The sequence below is a fragment of the Euphorbia lathyris genome, chromosome 2, assembly GCF_963576675.1.
Source record: "Euphorbia lathyris chromosome 2, ddEupLath1.1, whole genome shotgun sequence".
Lineage (NCBI taxonomy): Eukaryota > Viridiplantae > Streptophyta > Magnoliopsida > Malpighiales > Euphorbiaceae > Euphorbia > Euphorbia lathyris.
In genome coordinates, this window is record NC_088911.1 from 62,808,487 (window position 1) to 62,819,720 (window position 11,234).

The 11,234-nt window shown below is 36.7% G+C and overlaps 1 protein-coding gene across 3 annotated transcripts; it reads right to left on the bottom strand.

Moving 5' to 3' along the window:
- Window positions 1-5,217: 5,217 nt before the first annotated feature.
- On the bottom strand, window positions 5,218-8,199 carry LOC136218450 (uncharacterized). Of its 3 annotated transcripts, none has more exons than XM_066005314.1 (10): window positions 7,823-8,197; window positions 7,641-7,732; window positions 7,342-7,449; window positions 7,098-7,180; window positions 6,874-6,959; window positions 6,531-6,580; window positions 5,936-6,028; window positions 5,748-5,839; window positions 5,561-5,667; window positions 5,218-5,471 (listed from the first exon to the last, which is right to left on the bottom strand). In XM_066005314.1, exons 1-10 carry the CDS (start codon window positions 8,039-8,041, stop codon window positions 5,430-5,432), a joined length of 972 nt encoding a protein of 323 aa, XP_065861386.1. In that variant the 5' UTR covers window positions 8,042-8,197; the 3' UTR covers window positions 5,218-5,429. The 3 variants fall into 3 exon arrangements, 2 of the variants coding, with proteins under 2 accessions (XP_065861386.1, XP_065861385.1); XM_066005313.1 differs by having other exon boundaries at window positions 6,874-7,007; window positions 7,823-8,196; XR_010683798.1 differs by having other exon boundaries at window positions 5,429-5,471; window positions 5,561-5,675; window positions 6,874-7,007; window positions 7,823-8,199.
- Between the last annotated feature and the right edge of the window lie 3,035 nt (window positions 8,200-11,234).

Consider the following 11,234-nt stretch of genomic DNA (forward strand, 5'->3'; position numbering starts at 1 on the left):
GGCCTTCCTGCCTAGAGTCTCCACCTCCTATCTACACGCCCGATGAGCATCATCTGGAATCTGGAGTGGTAGTCGATGGGGCCATAACATCAGAAAATACTTATATATACACGCCAGGAGAAGGGTCAAACATCCATATATACCCAAGCACTCTCCTCTACTCGCTATCCCCAGCTGCCGATATAAGGTGGCAAGTGTAGCAGACCCCAAGAATGTCCAACTGCCCCTCTGACACCGGCGTGAATCTCCTAGAGATGGGACGGCCTGATCATATCGTCACTCTTGTAAAAAAAACAAGGTGGATCCTAACAAAAGCCATATCCACACTGTGGCTCGAGTCCCGGCATCCCGATCCTCCCCCGGATGGTAGCAACTCCTCCTAAATGACTCCAAACATGATCATACACATGGTCTGTAGCCGCTCAGCACTGCAAGTATCGGAGATCATCTGACCGTGCATCGGAATACGGAGAATCTGCCATACATCGTGCAGAAGAATAGTCATCTCCCCGAACGACATGTGAAAGGAGTTCGTATCGGGCTGCCACCGCTCCACGAACGCAGATATCAGAGGCGCATCCAAGTTCTTGAACATGGTGGATGGGAGGTGAGACAACTCAGTCCTGTTTACCATATCCCTCAGTTGTAAACATGACACATATACAATTACTGAATGTTTTTTAGGGTTATGGTTAAAAATAATAAGTAAAATAATTTATTGAGCAAATTATTCTTACATCGGGTGTCGTACCCTGATACCATCGCTCCAATGTGCCACATGCTAATGATCTATTGTAGCACGTAAGAAAAGATCGATGATGCCCTCCCAAGATCCGTGAGGCAGCGTGTCCTAAAAAACTAGGAATCATGGAACCATCACTAGGGCCACCGTCCACCGGCCTCGAAACAATCCAGCTACACTCCTCAGTGGCTTTGGACCGTTTTCTAGTCCCTCAAAGAAATAGGGTGTTGTTAAACTTAGCCCCCTTTTCTCATACTTAGCCACCGGAAAGGAAAATGCCCTTTCAGGTATTGGGGTGGGGAAATGGGGTTATTTTTTTCTCTCCCGACACGCGGGAGTGAGGATATTGCGCCTCACTATATGGTGAGGCGTATGGATATTACGCCTCACCACAAGGTGAAGCATATGGATATTACGCCTCACCACAAGGTGAGGCGTAATATCCTCACGCCTCTCATATCTATTTTTTCCCTCCCTATTAATTAAATTTAATAACATTATAATCAAAATTAACAACAAATAAAAATAATATAAGTTGATAAATAAATTAACTATTCTAGAAAGATTCATATAGTGTTAAATATTGTCAATTAAAACACATAAAATCATCCACATCAATGTAATCTATTCCAAGCCGCTCTCATGTCAGCAAAAATATTGTCCAAGTGTTGAACACTCGGATCACGATATCTATGCCAACGGATGGGAATGGGTGGGACTAGAAAACCAGGTCTTAAATAAAGACGTATGTAATGTCGATAACTCCCCAAATGACAAATGATAATCTCTCGCTCTAGTGGTCTTCCATCGTCGGAACGCTCGGCAGTATAGTACAACATCCTAACTGTGGCTCGGTAAAAAGGAATATCGCTGCATTCAAAATAGAGGCAGCAGTATATAAGTCATCCGGACTCACCATCTAGTGGGACTCACCACACGCCGCTCCTGCCCATCTGATACGCGTCAATGCATTATCTACTCGGTTCCAAAACACTGCCTCATACAGATCATGGTGGGCCCATACCTCATTTTCTATAAGTATTCTTACCAGCTTCCACTCCTCCTGATTATTTGTTATAGCATCGGCTAAAACACGAAATCCATAGTTACCATCTGATACAACATCTAGATATCCAGTAATAAATGGTACGATGAGTCCCTGGACATTTTTGTAAATAATAGTATCCGCCGATATCCGCATTAAATCCGGCTGCAAATATGAATATATGAATTTTGTCAGTGATAATATATTTACTTTAACATTAACTTATTTATTACAAAAATAATAAATACTCGGCGTCTCATTGTTATGTACAAAGGACGATGAGCTTCGGCCTCGACTACGACTACTCCTCGAACTAGAAGACCGAGCACGACCACGTCCACTCTGACTATACTCCCATGCACTCGGATTGCACTTCGTATATGAACTCCCCCTTGGTCTACTCCTAACTGTATCGATGTCCAAATAGTAATTTAAGCCTGTAATTCATAATAAAGACGCGACTCAACCAATCTTTAATCACCAAGATAAATTCTTCTCTTGCTTTGCATAGAATCTTACGATTAGGTTCGAGTTCAGCCGTCCAAGATTAATTTCTAGGAATTAATACTTTGTCGTCTGTTTGCTTCTTGCATGACTAGTGGGAAGAAACTTGATTTTAAATATATAAAAGAAAACTCGATTTTACATATACAAAAGTAAGAATAATAAAAATTTCTTAACTTTAAGTTATTATTATATGACTTGAATTGAATTGTAATTAATAATATATTGGTTTTACTATTTAATATTTATTATTTCTAAAGTAGTATTAAATTTAGATATGAAAAAAAAGTACATAATGTGTGTAGGGCCTCCAAAATGCTGGAGACGGCCCTGGTAGAGATAAGCTATCAATGTCATGTAGTTTAAGTATGGATAAAATAGTAAAATGTATCGTTTTATCTTTATCTATATCCAACCTAATAAACATAGAATAATAATAATAAAAAAAAAAACTTGATTGGGATAGGGAAAAAAAAACTATCTCATGTTTGTTTGGGGGCTTAATACATTGTTTGCTTTCTGAACTTGTCCAAAAAACTTAATTGACCCTCTGAATTTTCAAAACGTCCTAATAACTCCCTTAACTTGCATATAAGCCATGCTTAGTAAAGAGTTTTTAGATAAAATTAGAGGTTAGAAACCACTTTAGATATTTTGAAATAACTTTTTATTGGGTCTAAAAAACTAATTTTAAAAAAACTCATTTTAGAAGCTTTTTCAATTAGTTTATTATTCCATCCCTTTTAAAGGACATTTTTACCCCTAATTACTACCTTTTACTTAAACAAATATTATTTTGTTCCTTTATAAAAAAAAACTAATAACATTATAAACATATCCATCTAGTTATATTTTAGATTTAAATGTCAATTAATAAATCTAAATTTACTATTATATTTTAGAAAATTATATACATTAAAATTAATAATTAAATTAATGAATATTTTGGAAATTTCAAAAAAAATATACAAATATTAGGTTTTTATTTTAGTAAAATATTAAATTATAAATTAATTAGTATATATTAAAAAACGTATTATATTCTTACCAAAAAAAACGTATTATATAATATCCAAAATAATATTAGCAATCTAATTCTAAAGTTTTTTTTTTATCAAACATTTAGGGGGCATTTGGTTCGGGGTCTTTAGGAATGGGAATGGGAGGGTTTCATTCCCTTTGTTCTTGTTTGTTTAAAAAAAACTCATTCCATTTACCCATTTTAGATTATGGGTTTACCCCACTTTAGGTTAAGCTCATTATCACAAGCCTTGTAGGGAATTGGATTCCCTTTCCCACAAAACACGCCTCTTCTTGACAATAGAAAACACGTCTCCAATCCTTGAAACGCGATCCCTGAATCTGTTCTCCTCCAATATCCTACCGCCTCTTCTCCGTTCTCTGACCACCTCTTCTTCGTTCTTCGGTTGCCTCTCACGCTGGCCCAGGTAAGTTAAAGCATCTTTCATAAAAAAAAACCAATATTACAACTTTGATTCAATTTCTTTGCAATTTGTGATTAAAAATGGGTGTAAAATTCTGGATATGAGTTAGCTATGACTACCATGGCTTCCATTTTTTTTATGGAGCTTCGAAAATATTTTTTTATGTGTGTTTGCTTTGTTGTTTGATTTTTTAAGACATTTTCTTATGACCAATAATCTTTAGAAACTATTTGATGATGTTTGTAGGGTGAATTTATTTTTGGATTTGGGTTTTGATGATTTTTGTTAATGGTTAATTATGATGTTCTCTATTAGGTGGCCTGGGTCTTTAGGTTTTTTTTTTTTATCTTAATGGAGGGGACGAAACCCCGGAGCACAACAAAGAACAAGTTAAGTGATACTAGTCATCCTAGGAAGAAGTACCACAAATATCAAAAAATAAGATATCCAGGATGCCTGCAAGGGGCACCTCACACTCGTGAAGACCCAGGGGTAAACTTCCTGCGTAATTCGCCATCCAGTCCGCGACACGGTTACCTTCGCAGAGAACATGAATCAACCTAACATCTTCCCAATCCTGTCTTAACAATCTTTGACACTCATCAATCAGTCAAAAGAACCTATGCCTATGATCCTTACCATTCTTCCCCAAATCCACAACCACAACCGAGTCCATTTCGAATACAACTCTACGGAAATGTCTATCCCAAGCAAACTTCAACCCGAAGTACATACCCCATAGCTCCGCAAGCACAACACTGCAAATACCTAAGTTAACAGCGAACCCTCCTACCTAAACTCCATTGTCATTCCGAGCAACGCCCCTGCAGCCGCCAGACCCGGGGCTCCCTTACAAGCGCCATCACTATTCACCTTGATCCAGCCCTTCGACGGGGGCTTCCAACTAACCATGACAGTCCTTCTACTTCTATTTCTCATGCGCTGCTCATCTAAAAAGGCTTTCTGACATTTCCCAGCTTTACCATAAACAAATTCCAGCTTATTTCGACAAACAGCAGTATCCGGATCGAACACCGCCAGACATCTCCACCGCCACAACCACCAGATGGTGTAGACAAACATGGTACTCCAGCCTATACCACGTCAATTCTCCTTTTTACTGAGACCAGCTAACAGCCAAGAACTAAGATCAGCGGACGCTAAACATACCTGAACTAGTGAGCCGCCAACTAGGTCTTTAGTTTTGATTCTCTATTTTGAACCAAACATCCACAAAGAGAATGAGGTGAAATTGCATTCCCTTTCCTAAATATATCCAAAGACATATGAGAATTAATGCTTATTCTTTTCATTTCCTTTAGTTTCTCTTTCTTGATTCTTTTTCCCTTACCCCTTGTGAACCAAACGACCCCTTATGATTTTCATTTTTTTTTAATATGAGGATTTTGTGAGTTACTAATTTCATTACAATTAAGTATATGATTACCTAAATAATAACCTCTCAAGGGAAATCTCAAATAGAAAGTCAATTTAAAATGATATAAAAAGTCAATACGATATCCATTGCATTTCTGAAGCCTAGTTATTGAAATAGTAAAAACAATGAATGCATTTGATTCAGCAGCCCAAAATGATTTTTTCTGTGAAATAGAGGAAATGTTGAGTTGTCTCTCAAATTCTGCACATTTATCCTTCTGTCTATGGATATGGATGATAAAGGATCCCATTAGTATCAGGTTGCCTGCAACAGTTCCTTGATATCGTATCCTTGGAGCTGTCAATGTACAAACAACCAGAAGCAGCACTAGTTAGTTAATGTGAGTTCAGTCCATTGCAATTTAAGACTCTACTTAATTGATGTACCTGAAGCAAGGTAAGAATGAGGATTACACCAGAGTTCCAGAATGCGTGAATTGTGATTGGGGTTACAAGGTTGCGAGTTTGAGCATATGACAATCCTAGCGTCATCCCTGCACAGCTAATTTGATTTTTTTTCAATCAACTCTAGCTTAAAACATGTTATCAATGGCTTCAGCATTTAAAAATTTACCTAACACAAACAGCTGGGGAAACTCCCCAGGAGTTAGATGTGCTATTGCAAATACAGCAGCACTAATTACGACAGAAACTGGTGTAGGTACCCTGCAAAGAGTGAATTTCCAATCATGAGCATAAGCAAAAGTCTTTTATTAACACAAAGAAGAAATGCTTATTTCCAGAAACTAGGCAGAAGCATACCATTTTGTCAAAGACGCCATAAAAAATCCTCGAAATAGAGTTTCCTCCAGAATGGGAGCAAGGACGCCAGTGATGCCTAACAAGCAAGCAGTGCTACAACGAAACCATATGATTAGCTTACTTGTTCTGATAGAGAATATACTAATATGCATAAAGGGTAATATGTGAAACAAGGAACAAGTGAGCTGTGGAAGTTAGTTACAGGTGAGAGAGAGCTTTCGTTAAGTATATATTGAGGGGTAAGTGAGAAAGAGGATTATCGAGTATTTTGTTAACTTTCTATTTGGCTGCCATGAGCAGAGGCTCTGCCATTTGGTAGAGAAGGGGATTGAGTTCATCTCAATTTCTTTCTATCTTTGTTCTCTCTGTTTACCTAAATATTTCATTCTCAATGAGTACCTCTATTCTGTGATTATGCGTTTGTTTTTTGGCCAATACTAACCTGTTTGGGAGTTCTGGAATATTGATTCTCTATTATGTTCAATCCTCAAATTAAAAGATGGAAAGCAACAATAACACCTTACGAGACTAGCATCTTAAAATGCCTACTGGGACAGTCATTATATACTTGAGAAATGAAAATCCTACTTCTTACCTGATACTTGAAGATCCGATTAGAGGAAGAAGCCGGACAAGAGAATCAGTCTACAAGAATGTTACATAAATATTAAGGGTCACCTTGCAATATTCACAACCACATGCCTAACACAATATCAACCATGTCCATTCAATCAGTTCTATCAACAAATTTACCAAAAAGAAAACCATTGTTTAGTTATAAAATCCATCAATTGTTGTCTAAACTAATATACATCTTCATGAGTTCTGGGCATCACAGGTTACCATTTCGAATTATAGGAAGTTCATCATACAGATTTTTAAAGATTGACTAGATAAGGACAGTAGAAAATAATTTAAGTCGAAATCCAATTCCTAACCTCTCTTTGTGGAGGCTCACCATTAAATGTAGACAGGGCAAACCCTGTCAGTGCAACACCAAGTAGAGCAACCACAAGGCCAATCACTGCCCATAATACCCATCCTCTTTTAATATCAAAAGGCTCCCTCAAATCTAAAACAATAAAGTTTCATACTAAACTAAATTAAATTTCAGTATAGTAATATCAAACAACAAACTAATAGAATCAATAGAAGATGGTACCATAGCGAAACATATCTTCGGGAAGTGGTTGGAAGGCGTTTGTGATGCCATAGATAACTCCAAGTACAACTGCAGTTGTGAAGCTGCAAAAATATAGACAAACAATATTAGAGTTTAGACTGATCTAAACTCAGGATTCGTGCTAATCAGAGCATATCAGATTCATGTACTCTTAGGTTCCAATCAAGCTTAGGAAAAACTTCCTACCACAATTTACAGACAAATGACAAAACATGGAAGATACCTTTGGTCCAGTAGCAGCAACTCAGCCTTCTCATCCAAACTTAGTTCTTCAATTTTAATTCCCAGAAGTGGTATAGCCGCTGACTCCGCCAAACCTGTCAAAACAAAACTGCCTGGCGAAAAAATTAAATCGCTTGTAGAAAGGACCCAAATATAGAGATATATTTCTATATAAGCAAATTAAGAGTACCCACATCATCAACAATTAAGGTGTTGCATAATCACCTTAAAAATGGACGGTTTCTACCAAAATAAGCAACCCAATTAAAGTTTAAAGAAATGAAAGAAAAAGAAAAAAACCTTATTCCACAAGCGAGTGATGTTAAGGAAGCAGTTGGCCATTCCCAAGGCACATCCCATCTCTTAAGTATCGCCAAGTCTGATCCATTTTCCTAAAATAAACATATCAAATTCCGTAATCTAATTTGAAAATAGAGTTCATAAGTTAAGAAGAATAATCAACTGTAGCAAGAAAAGCAAACCTTCCCATTTGATTTTTCTCCAGCATTAAAGAAGCATATTGACCTTAATCTTCGTTGTGGAAGAAGGATTGAAGAAGGAAAGATTGATGAGAAATTTAGTCTATTGAGAAGAAGAGGGTGATTGTGGTTGGGTAACGAAATGGATGAAGAAAGCTTTGAAGAATCGGAAATTGAGTACAGTGAAGATTGAGCAACAGAGGTGAAGATAGAGGAAATCATGATTTGGGTTAAGCAGAGATACAGTAAGGTAAGGGGGAGATTGAACTTCAGAATGGTGGAATGTAGCAGGGGGTTAAAGAGGGCTGGCCGACCTCTCGCTGGTTGGAGGATAAGGCTGCAGGCTGCAGGAGAGCCGAGAGAAAGTTGCTAAGTTTTTTAATTTCAAATAAATACTATTATGATTAAATTTTTATACAAAAAAGCATATAATGATAATAACTTTTTGTGTTAAAATAATTTAAATTTATAAAAAAAATTATTTTAAAAAATAACTTTGTAATTTTTAGTTCTTAAAAAAATAATTAACGACAAATTTAATACCTATATATATAGTAATTATATTGAAAATAATATTTTTTATTAAATAGATGATAAGTAATAAGTAGTTAATATTTCATTTTATTAGAAAAACGGAATATAATGATTCAAACAACGTTTCTCTCCATACAACATTTTGCTTTATATAACATTTCGCTTCATAAATTTTGTAAAATTGTTGCATTAAAAAAAAATATAGTAGAGAGAGTTTTCATCATAAATAATATAATTGGTTACTAAATTTTTAAAGTGGTTTTTTTTTTTGATAGAAATTGGGACGAGACAGATCTTGAGCGGGGAGAGCACCCATGGCCCAAGAACTGTCAAACCCGCCATATATTAGAAAAGAAAAAGCGAGTGTTTGAAGAAAGAGAACAAATAAGAAGAAGAAGAATGAGAAGGAGAAAAGTTTAGGAAAGGTGAAGAAAAACGCAAATGAAAAATATTACAGATTCATCATTGATAAACATGTGACAAAAAGCAGGAGCTAAAGACTACCAATTGATCACTCAAAAAGAGACTTCAAACTTTGCCAAAGCATCAGCAACGCGATTTCCTTCCCTAAAGATGTGTATAAAAATAATGTTCATCCTTAAGCAAATGTTGAGACAATGCAACCACTCTTGTCGAATGCTCCAAGGAACATCCATGGAACAAAGTCGGAGCAAATTAACTACGTACATGGAGTATGACTTAACCCAAAGTTGATGCCAATTTTTCTCCCAAGCAAGTTCAATTGCGAAAATAGCGGCTCTCAATTCAGCCATATAAGCAAAAGAAGGAGGGGTAGAAAAAGCAAAACAACCTTTGGGAAAGCCGCGATAGTTACGAAAGATACCACCCGCTCCCGCTTCGCCAGGAGTACCAAAAGTAGAGTCGTCCACATTGACTTTAACCCAGCCCGGAGGAGGTTTAAGCCAATGGACCGGAATGATGTTGGGAGCTGGAAGCGGCCTTGGAGAAGTCAGAAGATGGTATAAGATATCAGCATCTCTCCTCGAAGAGCAAAAACCTTTAGAAGAGGCAAAGGACTCTCGAATCATACGAAAAAGGGTGATCTTCGAGTGTTGAATAGAAGGAGAAACCTCCTTAAAGGTTGCTTCATTCCTGCAATGCCAGATTAACCAGATGCAAGAGACAGCGGCAACACGCCAGATCATCGACACCTGTGAGCCAAAATGAATGCTATGAAGTGAAGGAAAATAGGCAAACGTTTGGCAGCGGAAATATAAAATTTTTAACCTATTTCCTTTAAACCAAGATCTGTTAATCGTTATTTCATATAAAGAGAGATAGAAGGAAATACCTTTTGATGAACTATCTACCGTTGCAAGCGAAGTGCCCTCAACTTTTAATCCGAGTTCACGAGCACAAAACAAAACACAAATCAAACGATATTAGAACTCAACCAAGTAATAGCAATCAAGATAGATTGCCTCTAATTAATCAACACAAGATCAAGGATGAGAAAAAGAGATGAAATCAATAGAATGGAAGCGATCGGAGCAATTTCTTCCTCTACAATAGACTGGTCGAAATTCTCTCTCTATTAGGGATTAACCAAGTACACCTATAAAGGGGGATATATATAGCCTCTTGTTAAGCCCAAAATATACCTAAAATATCATTAATATTTACATCAGTTTTGCTATGAATTCGTGTTGTTTATATCTATTTAGAGTACTTTTACGTCCGAATATGTTTCTTTCATGCAAGGTACCTAAATATTTGGTAAAATCCAAATAGGAACGAAAAGAGGTCAAAAACGAAGGAAAAACCCTAAGTTAGGAGCCAAAAGACGAAGAAATCAGCACACGGATACAAGGAAGACAAGAACGAAGTCAGAAATGGGAGAATATTCCATATTCTCGGTTGAGAATCCAAATTCTCGATTGAGAATCCAAATTCTCGGTAGAGAATTTAGGGCCGCGACCGAGAATCCCAAATTCTTGATCGCGACACGCCTTTTCCAGACATCTTCTTCCTTTGTTCCGAAGACCAAAAAATCACTTCCTCATTCTCGGCCGAGAATTAATTATTCTCGGTAAGATCAGCAGCCTTTGCAGCACTACATACACATGTTTAAATTTCAAGAAACGCGTTCGTTCGGGTGGATAGAAACGTCTCTTCGCAACGGATACGACCCTTCACAACGGATACGACACTTCAATCACGACTCTTCAACATCTATAAATAAAGAGTTGATTGAGAGATAGAAAAAAGAAGGAGAGAGTTAGATTTTAAGATTAGTGCATGAGTTATGCAGAAACTCTGACTCAGAAATGAGTCAGAGATTAGAAGTTCGATTCTGTAAAAAGCAATATGATGTACACACATTGTTTACCAAATAATTACAAACATAGTAGCATTTAGATTTGTTCATATTAGTTTACATTTTGGTAGTAGATAGACCAGTCTCTATTCCGAAGATTCAGCGAGAAGATTTAGTAGAGGATCCGCCCCTGAGCTTGACAAACTCTAACGAAACCCAAGGAAAGGATTGACAACCCGTTCACTTGCAAGTCGTCGAAAGTTTCCATGCTTCTTGTTCTCTGTAAACTTGTATCAAATTCATATTTCATCTAATAAAGTTCATTCTATTCGATAGATTTTTATGTAGCACTTTGGTAAATGATCCGCAGTGAGTTCTAGTGTTTTCATTAAAACGTAGTTGAATTCAAAATCTTTACAAGGAAACTTTGTTGGACACTTAAACGAATTGATATCTCGGTAGAGTATTAATTTGGTTAAGGAAGCAATCTAACCGGTAGGGGATTGTTGCGTTCAAAGCCTTTTAATTAGAGGAATTTACGTTATTTCATTTTCATAATTTATACAAAGTTTAAAGTTGTTTTCTTTGCTTAATGCAAACGAA

What these genes read in the sequence shown, in the direction of transcription:
- LOC136218450 (XM_066005313.1), bottom strand. Translation starts at nt 8,041, where the DNA reads ATGATTTCCTCTATCTTCACCTCTGTTGCTCAATCTTCACTGTACTCA. An exon ending in GAGAAAAATCAAATGGGAAG is followed by an intron (nt 7,733 to 7,822) that starts GTTTGCTTTTCT and finishes TGTTTATTTTAG; the next exon opens with GAAAATGGATCAGACTTGGC. An exon ending in CGAAGATATGTTTCGCTATG is followed by an intron (nt 7,008 to 7,097) that starts GTACCATCTTCT and finishes TTATTGTTTTAG; the next exon opens with ATTTGAGGGAGCCTTTTGAT.